The 16,189-nt window shown below is 43.2% G+C and overlaps 1 protein-coding gene across 1 annotated transcript in view; it reads left to right on the top strand.

Moving 5' to 3' along the window:
- Positions 1-16,189, top strand: part of LOC119140646 (SET-binding protein-like) — a 289,437-nt gene that overhangs the window by 194,077 nt on the left and 79,171 nt on the right. Inside the window, exon 4 of the mRNA XM_037372143.1 lies at positions 7,289-10,739. Within this exon, the coding sequence (XP_037228040.1) occupies positions 7,289-10,739 (3,451 nt within the window). The remainder of the gene's footprint in view (positions 1-7,288; positions 10,740-16,189) is intronic.

Here is a 16,189-nt window from a genome sequence, read left to right as displayed (position 1 = left end):
CCAGCTGCCTAAACTGAGGCGGCAAACTGTGTTACGCTTAAACACGATATTTAAACTGCATTGTTATGTCACTGGTGATGGGCTCTTTGTTGGAGATGACAGGAAAAATCCCATTGTTTAGAGTTTTCCCAGACTCGGTGCTTAATACAAAGACCTGAAAAGAGCAGGGTTGTTTAAACATTTGATGAAGAAAATATGTGCAGAGATGGATCTATCCCACTAGTAAGGAGCAGACCAGCCCACAGCACCAAACCCTACCTTTATAAATTCCACATGTTATTGCAATTTTCCCCCATAAAATCCTCGATCTCTATACATGGAAAATAGAAGGGTCTGAAATCCATCAGAAGATTAAAATAGTCTGCGAGTCACCCAGCTTAACGCCGGTAGCAAAATTAATTTGGAATAACTTTAGAATTTCTGAAATATTTAGCAAAACATGACACTTTACCAGGAATGTGTGAAAAATTACAATTTGCAACCACATGAGCATCTTTGGACCCTTCAGTAATCTCTGTGCATTGCTTTGTCTTCTCCTTAAGGATAAATGCTTTAGATAGGTATTCTCAAAATTATTATAATGTAAAAGCCTGAACTCCAGTTTCTCTGTATTGACGCAATTACACAAGTATCTCAGGGAAGGCAGAGCTACGCAGCAATGGGAGTGCAAATCTCGAAGGACTCCAGCAGCTTCAGTGCACATCCTCCTGATTTGTGCGAGACTTGTACCACAGCCTGCGATGTTTGTGTTCAGTGAATGGACACAAACAGGTGATGCTTTGCTTTTAATTAACCCACTCCCACCCCATGCTGTGACTTGCTCTCAAGTAGTCCCCCTGCAGCTTTGCGTTAATTCCTGCCTCTCTTTCGATGGCTAACAAACGATCCTCGCTCCTGTGAGTACGGTGATGTTTGGGTTCTGTGCAATTGAAGACTCAGGGAGATGGGGAAGGAGTAAACTCTGGGAGTGACTCTGGAAAATCCCCTTGTTTGGGATGAGAGTGATCAATTTTATGTTAGTGCCTGCTAATGTGTTTTCTGTTAGTATTTTAATTGGAGTTAAAGCCCCTACATCAGTTTTGAACTAGATTCAGCGGGGGTTCTCAGAAAACACTACTGTTGTTTGTACTTTCAGCAAGTGTCATATGTTGGGTTGTGATCACTCCTCTTAGAGGGAATTAGAGCCACCGAGAGCTTTCTGAAATCATTTCAGTTGCAATTATGAATGGACTTGACCTGATGACAGACCCCTCCTATAAAGTGATTGCATCTCATGTCAATGACAGCTCAACCTGTAAGCCGTCAGGCCAGAGTTATGTTCTCCTGAACCTGGTGTCTCCTCCCCTTGGCATCTTTTATTTACAGAGTAATGCTAGCCCAGGAAGGCTCAGTGCACTGAACAAAATCTATGAAATATCTCTAACCTGTAGTTCTGATTAGAGCCTTCAAGTGAGCGGTTTGCAGCTGTCCCATTGGGACACAAGAGGAAACACTCAGTTTTGAGCAAAAGTATGAGCTCAGCCAGGATTATTTATTTATGTGTCGGAGCTAGAAATCTCAGGTTTTTCTTCCTTTCAAAGGGTCTTCTCCAGCAACATGTTCTCATGCGTGTCTAGGAATCAGTAACTGAAGAGAAAGCTTTTTCAAGAGGCACAAATGACCTGGAGCTTCTCCAGTTTTTAGGAGCTCCTTGCAAAAGGCCAAAACAGAGTCTGACTTTTCAGAAGACAGGTGCCCGTTGCATTTGCCGCTTAACCTCAGTGCTGCCAGATTTACTTGTTCAGTCTAGAAAATCTCTAGGCTGACCTTTTGTTAGGCACCAAAGGTCTGTTATCAGCCTTGTCAGGAGTAATTTCGAGTGTAAGCTTGAGTTAAAGCAGGTACGAATCGAGGCCTGCCTTTTCTCTGAGCTGGCTGGGTACGAGACAGGTCCCCTCTGCATTCAGTATCGCTGCCATAGCAGAGTGCCATGCCTGAGTTAATGTCCTGCTCTGCATGGCTTGGAGACAGCACCTGGCGATTCATCATCGAGCCAACCCGGGTGGCAAGCAGAGCCAATGCCCACATACATCCAAACAGTCACAGCTTCACCCCATGGATTTCCAATGAGATTCCAGGTCCCAGTTGTGAAAATTGCTACCAAAACTGGCTTACGAGTTCCTAGACCACAGAGAGGTATTACACAGTGTTTTGATGAGATTTGCTCTCACTGGAGAAGGCAGGGTTGGCCCTAAGATAAAAGCAATCACTTCCCAAGACTCTGATTCTAAGTGACATTATTCGTTTAGGAAAGCCTTTCCTCTTTTTCTTTTATTTTCTTTTTTTTTTTTTTTTTTAATTTTATTTCTAGTCTATAAAGAAAACAACAAAGGATGGTATGTCCCCAGAGCATACTCTGATGTGTCACTGTGGATGCCAATCCCCACAGACACTCCCGATGTTATTAATTTTTAAAACAAACTTGCTGATTGAGGTTCTGACTGCCTTTAAATTGTCTCTACAAGGAGACTGTGTACTAATTAACCCACAGAAACAATCAATGTTGTACCTTTTTCAAGTTTCAGGGTGATTAGAATATGAAAATGAAGAGCACAATGGTGCAGATGTTTTAAAATCACAGCAGACAGCAATTAGTGACATGGGAACCAGCTGCTTATCTCTCCAGATAAAGCCTCTTAATAGGGAATTACACTTGAGGAGCCATTACACAGATGGATCTGCAAATGATTTAAAGAGGGGGCGTTGTAGTATTAACTTTGATTTGCAAGCCAGATTCTTGACAAGCTGTATGTGTGTTACTTCTCCAGAAAGGTGCGTCTGCAGCAGGGGGGGACCATCCCCTGCAAGCAATCAGAGTTTTTTCAGGTGATGTGTTTCTCTAATTGCGTGTTTTATCTTTTTTTATTGTTATTATTATTTTATATTAATCTTATTTGGATTTTTTTTCTTATTATTTTACTAAGTTTTCGATTTGGTGGCTGGCATCTCCTCCCACTTTTTACTTTTGGACTGGGAGCAGCGTGTGGATTTAGAGAGAACCTCAGGCAAGGGAATGGGAAGGCAGAGCAAGATATCCAGTAGTTAAATGAAAAGAGTCCCTGAGGGATGGATTCCGCTGCTGGGTACCGCTTGCAAAGTAAGGTGCTGCTCATCATGGGACTGAGACAGTCTCATCCCCTCATTTAAAAGGGCTACATGCCAGAATGGAACTGGTAAGAGGATTCATCACCTCTGCAGATGCAGTGTTGCACAGGTCTGGCAAGGCAGCTGTAAACACACAACCCCACCTCCCCTGCTCTCTGGTGCCAGTGCTTTTCAGCTACCAGTATATGGGATGTATCCTACTGATAGGCTTACCTGCCCTTGCCAAAGGTATGGACTAAAAGTCAGGAATTTGGCATTAGAATCATATACTACTAATAAGAATATTCAAACTTTATTTTTTTTAGTCTAAGGTTTAGCATGTGCTGTATTACATTGCTCAAACTTCTTTGCAGTTATGAAAGCTATTAGCTTCTTTATATGTCTTTTATTTTCTTTAAAGGAAAGATGGGATTATTACCCACTAAGTACATCCAGTAAACTGAGTATCAAGAGAAATATTGACCAAGTCTGGTAAGATGGGATGAAATTGCAGAATTTCAGTCATGTTTCTACTTTCACAACAGAAGAAGGAGCAGACTCCCAGCGCAGGAGAGGTAGCTGCTAGGAAAATCCCATTCAGTGAAAGGGCACACTACAAACAGGGGCAGACACTGAAGTTTCGAGTATTTTTAGGGTCTCATAAACCAAAAAGTAAATGAAAGTAAATCTTAATATTTTCCTGAAAAAGTCCACTATTCTTGATGCTGGTCTCAGCTGTGCTGCCATAGGAACTCTATTCCAGTCAACAGCCCCTTGCCAAGACCTATGGAGCTGCAGTATATAGCATGCTTACTGATGAATAAAGTAATGAATCTGTGTGAAGGGCTTGAAGATAGAGGTTTCTGAGGAACCCTGTTTGCCCTTACCCTACTGGCAGCTCTGGCATCCTCCACTAGCTCAGCAGAGGCTTAGGTTAGCTGAGCTGGGGCTTGCTGGCTTCTTACGGTGGTGGTCACCCAGCAGAGAAAATCAAAGCCTAAACATTAGGACCAATGGAATCAGACAGCAACCCAGATGGATACATGGGGAATAAAATACACTTGGCTGCATTACTTTTAACTGATTTGGTAACGCTTTTAGGTAAGCAGTCCCCGCATATCCATTGCAGCCAGTGAAACCCAGCACCTTCAGCCAAATGATCTCTGGGTGCTGTGCTGCACAAGAATTATTTTGGGGTAATATGGATGTGCCTGGCAGGGTAGAGCGAACAGGAAATGTTAAGGTGAAAGAAGCTGTATGAGGAAACCCGGTGGACTCTTACATGCTTGGGTAGATATATATATATACCTATCTATCTATATAGATAGATAGATAGTTATAACATCCTGCTTAGGAAATGGGGTCCCCTGGTCCTGCAGGCTGGTCATGTTTTGAAGGAGTGTTGAAATGGGAGTGCTCATCCATGTGATCACCTGTCTCCAAAATTGGCACCTTTGAGGACGTAGGCATATCTTTCTCATGAATTTTTAGATAGATGTTGTGGTGGCCTGCAGTGCTGGAGTAATAACAGGGCTATCATTATTGGAATTTGCATCATCATTTTATAATATGCAGGTTGAGGAAACAAGGCTGGAGAAGCCAAGCGATACATCAGCATTCATCACTGATATATAGCTGGTCTGTCCATTCTGAGCCCTTATTAGCTACCTTAAAATATACTTCAGAGGTTATTGTTCCTTTTAAACTAGTGTTGCTGTCCAGGTCTGAAACCAGGACAGCTAGAGATCTGTGTGTGTGATGGACTTGGAGGGACCACAGTGTTGCCATGGTGTGCTGTTTTCACTCACTGCTGTAATCCCCGCTCTTTTTATTTTTCTTCCTTCCAAATGAAATTTTTCAGATCATTTAGTTTCACAGCTCAGCGTTTTGGAAATAACGTGGATGTAAAGAGCTGCTTTGATTGCAGCCGTAAGGCCATGATCTGCGCAGAAACAACCTGCCCTGCCCCGGTGTGGGTCCTGGGGACCAAGAGAGGCCTCAACCCATCATTTCTAGGGCTTTTCCAAGTCAGAAATCATGGTATTTCAAGAAGATGATGTTTCATGTGAGGTTTGGATGGAGGGCACCCACCTCCAGCCCACTGGGACCTCCCCAGGGGATGGCCACCTCCCACACACCTCCTCATGCCCAGCTGACAGTGCACCCAGCCTGGTGGCTTGGGGACTGGAGGAGCCCCAAATGGCTGAGCTAAAATGAAGCTCAGGAGCTTTGTGATAGTTTAAAAATATAATAATTTAAATAAGACCTAACTATCAAGCTTCAGTGCCAGTGCTGCTGATTTCCTTTCTGCCCCTCCCTGGCCTCGTCCCAAGGACGTGGACATGGGTGGGCTTTATTCATGGGATGAACATGGGTGGGCTTTATTCATGGGATGAAGGAGGGCACCGACGGCATGGGTCATGGCCACCCTGTGCTGTGTGGCTTGCACAAAGGAGGCCACTTCGAGGAGGAAGAGGAGGAGGAGGAGGAACTGATTCATTCCCCGAGGGCTGTTTATGCTTTCAGCTCTTTTCTCAGGCTGAAGAAACCGGGTGTCACTCGCCCGCGACATCTGCAGCTCTACCACAGCTGCGTGCTTTCATTTTCTCACTCCACAATTCCTGGAAATGTCTGCTTTCCCTGAGCATGGCTGGTCCATGTGCACGACAGCTGAACTATCCACAGGATATAAGAGTCCCTGATTATTCCTCAGACGATGGACCAGAACAGTTTCATCATTATTACCTATTCCAGAAAAGCCACATGCCCATTTTTATAGCCACATGAAGGATCTCTCAACATGAATTTGTCAATGACATGTATGTTTATTGGTCACTAAATAATGCACTCTGGGCTTGGGGGTGTTTAGCACTTTGCAAATCCCTCTGAAGTTGCTCAGAATCAGGGACACCTTGCTTCCCAGCTCAAAATCCTCTTACGCTGAGAGCCTCCTTGCCCCAAAACTGCTGCTGCAGATACCCTGAACAGGGATCTAACGTAATGCTACTGATAGAAACTTAATTGTAACAGGGTGTTTGCAGAAACATGAGACACTTAGCAGTTGTTTTCTATTGTTCTTTCCTTGGTAACACATTTATTTTAAGTTTCTCATCATTTATTTGGCATTCGGGATGGTGTCATTACAGTTTGCTGAGAACAATTGTTTACAGTACAGTACTAGGTGTACAAAATCAGTGGCACGGTTTGACCCAGAGCTTTAAAAACAATCAATTTCCAAATGTAACAGGAGAAAACAAATGGCTGGAAGAGGTCTGTTAATGGAAGTTAAAAAAATAATAATAAAATTTCTTTGGTTTAAGAGAATTTTCAATAGGTTTCAGCTGTAGCAAACATAATTTCTCTAGCTGAAGGAGGCCCACTAAGAAAAAAAAAAGTAGACTTTCTTTTGCTCTGTAACAGTCTTCAGCATAATTCTGCCCTTACTCTAACCTCTGCTACTTGAATAGCTGCTGTCGGATTAGAAATCGTATTGAAAATATCTCTTACCAACATTGCAAATAGCTGATTATTAAAATGGAAAGGGAGTAATGCAAATCTTGAACCTGCCAAGTGTGCCTCACACACTTGACGCTGTGCATATGATTTTAAGCCCTGGGTTTATGGGGGTGACTTCGATGTGGAAATTTCAGCAAGTAAATCTTTGCAGAATCCAGCTTCAAAGGGAAGTGGACCCAGGGGTTTTCCTCTTGTTTTTTACAACTTCCGAGATAATTTTGCATTTTTCTTGTTTACAACAATGAGCTTAATTGCCGTTGTTGAGCATCAAGTTCTGTGAGGGATTATTTTTTAGGAAAAAGGGATTCTCACCAGGAGGCTGAGTTGCACCATTCATCTATTGAAAGGGAATATGGTGTTTTAAATTAAAAACCAATTGAATATGTTTCCTTAGGAATTTAACATTTATAGAAATATGTCCATTGTTTTTAGAGTGGAAAAACAAAACAAAACTTGTTTACAATGCATGAATCTAAATGCAAATTTGACACAGGTATAATATGACGGTATAAAGGCTCCTAACCCTTCCAGGGACATGGGCTAAGAAGAGTTATCGTTAGCTGTACAAATAAAGAGCTGCAACCAGGGGTTAAGAATGGACTGATAAACTAATCTGGTTTTTTGCTGTTTATGTTCTGCTATCTTCCAGGTTTATGACAGGCAACAAAAGCATTCTGCTCTGCACTATGACCCGGGCCTCCAACAAGACTTCACCAGTGACACCTTAAAATCAAAGCACCAGCAGAAAAGTAGTAACCAGCACCACCTTGACTGGTCAGTGAGCTCTGATACTGGATCCGCTTCTCAAAGTTGCTTCATCAACACAGAACCTAGTAAAGAAGCAGTCAGTGCCACCAAGGTCTCCACTACGGAGCCAGGAGTTCCCTTCAGTAAATCCCAAGCAAAAAAGTCCTGCACCAGCAGCACGTGGGGGCAGCTGTCGGCCAGCAGTAAAGATCTTGCCATTTGCAGCGCAGTCCCATCGCCCAACAACATCAGCACGGCCGCCCAGCTGAGCAGCGCCGCAGAGTGTAATGGGCTTTTGCCTCTCAGTGACCAGGAGGGGGGTGGGCAGCTGGAGGCCCCTGAGCAGCCTGCCGGCAGTATGAAGAAGAAGTCCATCAAAAAGGACTTGATAAGTCAAACCATCCAAACCACAGAAATCGAATGGGTGAAGAGTGCTCAAAAAGCATATGACAGCATGGAAGGGAAAAAGGAGTCTTACTTGATGGACAGTGTGTTGGATACATCACTCTCGAAGCAGAATCCCACTTCTACTAGCAGTTGTGAAAGTGACACCAGTCGTGTACGAATTACTATCCCAATAAAATCTCCAACAGCAGATACATCTGGCCACAAAAGGAAAAAAAGGCAATCCACAAAATCTTCCATAGAGAAAACCATCCAGAAGAAAAGCCTGCCTTCTGGACTCATCATGAGCAGTGAAGTAGCAAACAGGACTAGCTCTCAACCAGAGGGGAGTAAAAAAGATCTTCGAGCCACAAAGCCAGGAAAAGTGATTGAAAATGAGTCTCCCTTGATAGCTATTGACAGCGGTGTGCTCACTGACAAAGCTTCCCTCAACAGTGCCACTAGACTCAGAAAATCTGTAGCTGTGACTTCCACTCTCCTACCCACCGATCTTCCTGCAGCTGGCAAATTATCTGAGGTCCAGCACCCTAAACATGCAGCTAAGCGGCGATGGACCTGCAGCAAGCCTAAATCTATCCTTCGAGAGACCTCCATGACAACATCTGAGAAGCTGATGGTGGAGCCTCCTTCAGCCTACCCCATCACACCATCCAGCCCTCTGTATACCAATACAGACAGTCTTACTGTGATCACACCTGTCAAGAAAAAAAGAGGACGACCAAAGAAACAGCCTTTGCTCACTGTTGAAACCATTCATGAGGGAACCTCCACCAGCCCAGTGAGTCCAATCAATCATGAATTTCCAGGAACAAAGAAAAGGAAGAGGAGACGGAATCTGGCCAAGTTGGCCCAGATGGTCCCGGGAGAGGACAAGTCCATCGGTGAACTCAAGTTTCACAAAAAGGTTGGGAAGCTTGGGGTCTTAGATAAGAAGACCATCAAGACCATTAATAAAATGAAGACCCTCAAGAGGAAGAATATTCTCAACCAGATCTTGTCCTCCTGCTCCAGCAGCATAGCTCTGAAAGCAAAAGTCCAGCCACTGTCTAGTGCTGGGCCAACCACCATTGATGCCAGACTAGGAAAGCAGATCAATGTCAGCAAGAGGGGGACTATCTACATTGGTAAAAAACGAGGCAGAAAGCCAAGAGCAGAGCTGCAGCCTCAGCCAGAAGAACCTAAGACAGCCATCAAGCACTCAAGGCCTGTTTCCAGCCAGCCAGAAAACCCAGCAGTGCCTTCCAATCTGCAGTCACTTGTGGCATCGTCACCAGCAGCTATTCATCCGCTTTCGACACAGTTAGTGGGGACTAATGGCAACCTTAGCCCTGCAAGCACTGAAACAAATTTTTCAGAGTTAAAAACTATGCCAAATCTTCAACCTATCAGTGCTCTTCCTATGAAAACCCAGAAAGGAATGCACAGTGGAACTTGGAAGCTGTCTCCACCCAGGTTAATGGCTAATTCACCTTCCCACCTCTGTGAAATAGGTTCTCTGAAAGAAGTCACGCTGTCGCCGGTGAGCGAGTCTCACAGTGAGGAAACCATACCCAGCGACAGTGGGATAGGTACGGACAACAACAGCACTTCTGACCAAGCAGAGAAAAGCTCAGAATCCCGCCGAAGATACTCTTTTGATTTCTGCACCCTGGACAACCCAGAGGCTATCCCATCTGACACCAGCACAAAGAACAGGCATGGTCACCGGCAGAAACATCTCATTGTGGATAACTTTCTCTCTCATGAGAGTATTAAAAAGCCAAAGCACAAGAGGAAAAGGAAAAGCCTGCAGAACAGAGATGACCTCCAGTTTCTGGCAGACCTTGAGGAACTCATCAATAAGTTTCAAGTGTTCAGGATTTCCCATCGAAGTTACACATTTTATCATGAAAATCCATATCCCAGCATCTTCAGGATTAATTTTGATCACTACTACCCTGTGCCATATATCCAGTATGACCCATTGCTCTATCTTCGCAGGACCTCTGACATGAAGTCTAAGAAGAAGCGTGGTAGACCTGCCAAAACCAATGACACCATGACAAAGGTGCCTTTTTTACAAGGGTTCGGTTACCCTATTCCCAGTGGGAGTTACTATGCACCCTATGGAATGCCTTACACATCAATGCCTATGATGAATCTTGGTTACTATGGTCAGTATCCAGCTCCTTTGTATCTGTCTCACACGCTCGGAGCGGCTTCCCCATTTATGAGACCTACCGTGCCCCCACCCCAATTCCATGCAAGCTCTCATATGAAGATGTCCACCACTGCCAAGCATAAAGCGAAACATGGAGTGCACCTACAAACACCTGTGGGAATGGGCCTCGGAGACATGCAGTCCTCTTTGGCTCCTCCAAAGGTTGGAGGAACAAGCCTTTCCAGTGGCCGACTTCACAAAAGGAAACACAAACATAAGCACAAGCATAAGGATGAGCGGCTGTTAGGGACACACGAAGATCTGAGTGGTCTCTTTTCTAGCAAGTCCACTGGCTTCTCCAGCCATGTGATCAATGAAAGGCTAAGTGGCTCAGATAAAGACCTCTCCTTGCTCCATGAGAAAAGCAAGCATAAGGAGAAGCAGAAGCACCAGCATTGTGAAACTGGACACAAAGGCTCAAAGAGTAATTTTGAAGTGGATACGTTGTCTACATTATCACTTTCTGATGCCCAGCAGTGGACGCAGAGTAAAGATAAAAGTGACTCAAGCAATGATCCCATTGACTCTTGCACAAAGAGATACTCTGGTAATACTGAGAGTAGTGGAAGGTCAGAGTCCCTGGACATGTTTGGTGAAATGAATTCCTCGAGTGAGAAGCGGGACAATGATGCAAGTGGGAATAAAAGGAGAAGCTATGAAGGCTTTGGGACTTACAGGGAAAAGGACATTCAGCCCTTCAGGACAAACAGGAAAGACAGAAGTACTTATGATTCTTCAGCCTCTTCAGGTAAGCTCTGCTTTATTCTGTTTTACCTTACCGCATTCAAATTGTAATGCTGAACAAAGAAGGACTTGCCATATGTTTATGAGCCAATAACTTCTCTGGCTTCTTGTAAATGACTCCCATTCTGCATCCAAACTTCAGGGAGATTGACAAGAAGGTTGGCCACGCATTAAGGCAAAACCTTTAAAAGTCTCTGCGTTGTTACACAGCATTTTTATAAATATTTGTTGTGCCTTTGCCTATCTCTCATAGCTTGTTGCACTTCCTCCAAAAATCTCACTATTGCACTCTGTAACAGCAACAATTAGAACAACTGTTGGCAAGGCAGGCATCCCTCTTATTGGTGTCTAACGTCACAGGGTCATATCCCAGCCTCTGGGAGAACAACCACGGTACTGAGCAGAGTCTCTGCTCTGGCCCACAAAGTGTACAAAAGCCATTTGCTGATGGGATGGACCAGACACATGGGGCGTTGTGGAGCTGGGTCAGCGTCCCATGACTGGTGTGGTGTACTGCTGATCCAGAGGGACCCATCATGGTGATGGCTGGCCTGAATATATGGAGACCTTGGGTACAATCCTAGCATAAATCTGTCATTTCCAGCCAGTAGGTGTCATGTAAAATAATTATCCTGAGCACTGAGTGGCTGTGGGAAGGGACTAGTGTCATGAAAACAATAAACCCTAGCCAATTGACTCTGGAGAGTTTTAGGACTCATAACTTGGAAATATAAGCTGGGTAGATGAGGAGGGAGGAAGCTCCTTTTGGCTGCTAAGGGCATCTGTTCCTCTTCTGCAGAGGGGGGAAAAAGGAAGCTGAATCTTGTCTGAGAGACTGAACTGTACTTTACAATAGGGAGCTGCTTTCGTGATGACACAGAGGCAGGTGTTTTGCTGCAATATAAACGAATTTAGCTTGGGAGCAAGCCCAGAGCTCCTGCACCATCAGATACTTATCACAAAGCAGATTTCACGCTCTGTTCTGGAAAAGGGCGAGCTTTACTGAACCAACCAGTGTTGGATGAGATTCTGATGTGCTAAAAAAGAGCTTCAAAGAAATGTAACTCGCAACCTCCAGAATGAAAAGAGAATCAGCTGAGAACACAGAAGGAGCAGAGAATTTCTATAACCTGCCAATGTAAGGCTCTTAAGTTTTTTATTGACTTGTAACTGAGATCCAAAGACTGCTCATGCTTAAGCCACCTAGACATTTCTATTTCCTTCATTGAGAGAATGATCTGGACTATAGCAATGAAAAGCAGTCTAAAATGAGAGCTTATCCCATGAAAACTTTCCCATTCATGATATCGTATTGTATCAGACCAGTTGTGATACCTAGAAATGAGACATCCTGAAATGTTGGAAAGGAGACTGAATTCAGTCGCTGGTTATATCAAGGTTGCTACGTGCCTGACAAAGAACAAAATTATTCTCCAAGTGCTGCGGTGGCTATTGCATTAAGGAAGTTGTGTCCTAGCAGACAAGAGTTGAAAGCCTTCAAAATTTTTAATGAGGCTATTTCTCATGTTTTTAGTGGAAGTTACTGATTTCATAGTTTGGTAACAGCTGGATTTGTAGCCTTTTCTCCTTCTGAACAGAAGATGTTTGCTAAACCTATACTTTCCAATTTAACGTATTTCATTTAGGCGTAGTAAATTGTGAAGAGAAAATTCTCGTCACTGCTGAAACCAAATGTAAGCTGTAAGATGGAGTGGTAGAACTTCCCATAGGAACTCCATCAGATTTGCTGCTTAAACTTTTAAAACTGGTTCTCATTTAAACTAAGATTTTTTTTATTTATTTTTACTTTCATGATTACAACTGCACATCATTCCCCATGATTTAATCCACCAAGTCACAGATTATGAACTGATTTCTTCATTGTCAAGCTATTATTTAGATGGAAAAATCATCAGCAAGAGCCAGCTAACTAAAGCCATACCCTGCACTACAAGGAAAAATACTAAAACTAAACAGCTCTGCCAAGAAAGGCCTGGAGCCAAGATTGCCCATTAAAGCCCAGGAACATCTGTCCACTTATGACTGTCTAAGATCTCAGTGCAGCTTTTTTTCCTCTCTGCCTTTGACCTTCACTGGGATTCCCAAAAGAGGTCCACACTTGAGCCTAGCCATAACTATTAACTGGTTCCCACTAAGGAGGGATTAAAATTTTCCATGATAACCTTGACCATCTTTCTTCAAATTCACCTTGCGTTTCCCTGAGGTGGCTAAACAGTGATTGACTAATCATAAAAATAAAAGGTAAAAAGAACAAAAGCCCTACGTGAACATATAGCGTTATCCCAGGAGACTATTTCCATAGCCTGATTGCTCTTGCCATTTGGTATTTGTCAACTTTCACAATATAAAAATAATATATAACAGAAATAAAAGGAGACATCCTGAATATTCAGATGAAAGCTGAAAATAGATTTATATCACAAATTCAATGTTATCTTTATTGCATGGGCATTTTGGTACGCTCAGTAATGCCATTTGCAATTTTTTTGTATGTTGCTGGAGATGAAATATGGAGCAAAACCCACCCACACTCCTGTGGTAAGAGTGATGAGAGAACCATTTAGTGCTCTTTGGTGTTCAGGCATTGTATTTTGTTTCAGTGTAGTGTGCTGGTGCAGGTGTCATTGTATTGTTGCTATTTTTATTATTATTATCTATGTTGTAACAGCACTAAACCATTTCTGAAAAGTTCAGTGTTCCCTGGTGCTACATAGTGGTCATGCCTGTGTTAGAAAGCAGTTTTGCCATATAACCTTTAAGCCTATGTATGATTTTACAACCTAGAAAGATTAGGATGTCAAGGGAAGAGTTGTCCCTCTCACTTTTCAGAGGAGCTGGTTGCAGTCCTGGCACAAGAAATCTGTACCAAGAGTGAGGGGTCCTGTTGAGGGTGTTCTACCAGCCACCCTGGCTGGCCACAGCCATTCCCTGTACTGCACTACCATACTATCACTGGCTATTCATTAGTGGGGACCTTGTGAGCTTTGGCTCATTTTACATCTCTTGGGACCTCTTGGGGTTAAATATGCATATGGCTGTTCTCACAGTGCACTGCCTGTTTCTCCACCATTGTCCTGGAGAAGCTGGAGTCCTTTCCATAAATACTAATTATTAACTCTTCCCACCTTCCTTCCCATCCGTGCCCCAGGGCCTGTCGCTTCCTCCTGCATTTTTCTGAAATTGCTATTTTTGTAAGATATCTTCTGCTCACCTAACCTTCCTGCATTTAAAAAGACTAGTTAATCATAACTAATTAGACCCTGCTTTCCTGTTTAGCTGATGCAGAAGACTAGTCCAGGGGCATCAGTCTGGCCTATAGGCAAGGATACAGCAGAAGGTGTTTCAGATCCTGCCTTGCCACAGTCATGATAGCATCACTTGGGCACATCCTAAACTGAACATTCAAGCTGTGTGCACCAAGTTTTGACTCAGTTGACTCCCTCCTTCTACTCCCCCCAGACAGAGGTACATCTCATACATTTGCAAACCATTGTTGGGGCCCCTCTGGCACTCTGTGACCTGAGGCACTGCGCACAGCTGGATGGTTGATCCTTTCATCTGCTCTCTAGTAGTTACTAAAGCCCCAGGTGAGGGACCCAGGGAGAGGCCGCAGCTGGTCTGGAGAGACTGAGAGCAGAGCTATATTTTAAAGAGATCCTCGTAGCAAACTCCACATCTCTTTGTCATGGGTCTGCCTGTTTCTCTTTTATACGTGATGCTGAAAAAGATAGTTGCATTGCTGATGAGCAGTCTCAATGCCATAGCTTGTGCCTTGGAAAAAAACAGGAATGATAACCTCTTCCCTGTTTCCTTAGGCAGGCAAATGAGGAAAAGCACATTTAACATTTTAAGGTGCATAGATAAGATGGCAATTTCTGTACATGACCTGTCTGATTATGTCCTAGTTACAATCATTACAGTCCAGGATGTAGCTAGGGGTGAGCAGATGCCAAAAGTCACTATACTCAGGAGTGTATTTCTGCTTTTCTTTATAGAGAGGCTAATCAAGGTCTATGCTACTTCACGTTCACAGTATCTCTGCCTCTTTTTTAAAAAAATATGATTGTACAAGCAAAGATTGCCTTGCTTGCATGTTGGGCATCATGGCTCAAACATCAGCTAATAAGTACATGGGTTTCATCAAATATAGCAGACACCATGCACAGTAAATTTGCAGGAATATAAAGTTAATCATATGCAGCTATTAGGAAGGTGGTAATCATCAGTCTCTGAATGCTGGATAGTTAGCATGACAAACATGCTTTACAGATTAATGCTTAATTTACGTACAAGCCCCCCCTATGCCTTCCCCCCTCAATGTCCAGCAGTGCTACAAGCTGAATTTCTTCTGATTTGACCTTTCCTCCTTAGCTAGTCTGTATGGTGCTGATTTAACTCTGAGGGAATCAGTATCAGCTTTAGATGAAGGATGGGCATCAGACAGTGAGTAGTGTTTAGCCCTGTGGCTTGAGTGGGAGAAGAAGGACTGTGTCATGCATGTGTACATATGCAAGTTAAACACACTCATTAAATGCACAAATGTATGCTGTATTAATTTAAAGTTATTTTCCAATGTCTTTAGCTTAAAAGTGCCCTTGTTCCTGTTAAAAAGCCTTACATTTGGGTGATTAAACCTTCCAAAGGGAGAGTAGGAGGAATACTGGAGGAAGGGAGGAGAAGTGACAATCAAAGGAATGAACAGCATTCATCTGATGTCAGTACAAACACATATAAGTAACCACGCTCTGCTGAGGTGTGTCATTTATCCAGATGAGATTTCTTCCCTGACAAAACTCCCTTCCATGGCTTAGTTTCCTCCTGGAATAGGCTGTTGCCACACAGCGCTGAATAAATCTCTGGTTCATCCTTTCTCAGAAGTCAAATGCATTAGCGTGATTTAAAACAGGACTTGCTATAAGCAAAAACAAACATGGTGAAATATTGGCAAAGCCACCATGAGTTTTGTTTTGGTTTGAGGGGGTATCGTTTGGTTTTGTGATTTTTTTTAAGAAGCAAAATATGCAGTTCTGAACTATTATCATGAAGCCTTAATCAGCTGCAGTTTTACACCAAAAAAGGATCTGTATTTCAGTAGCAGGTAAGCATATTTATGCTTCTGAATGCTTATGGAAAATGCAGGCAAATAGGATTAGACAGCATCCTTATTAATCAGATTTTGCTGGTTTTTGTATAGTAATACTTTCCATGAATATTTTTGGTAATGTAGATCCAGGATCACTGAGTTGGTTCATTATTCTGCAGTGAACATATTATTTCAGTAATAGGGGAAACAGTGGTCCAACAGTATATTTGATGAACATTTCCTCATCTGACCAGCTTAGATATAAAATCAATGTCTATGCTGGCTGTGTCTTGCTTATATACTCATGGATGCACCTTGACATGCTGGAGCAAGGGAGAAGTGATGATCAT

Source organism: Falco rusticolus, chromosome W (genome assembly GCF_015220075.1).
Source record: "Falco rusticolus isolate bFalRus1 chromosome W, bFalRus1.pri, whole genome shotgun sequence".
Lineage (NCBI taxonomy): Eukaryota > Metazoa > Chordata > Aves > Falconiformes > Falconidae > Falco > Falco rusticolus.
Note: the sequence above shows the minus strand (reverse complement) of the source record. Positions and strands in the feature narration are given on the sequence as shown.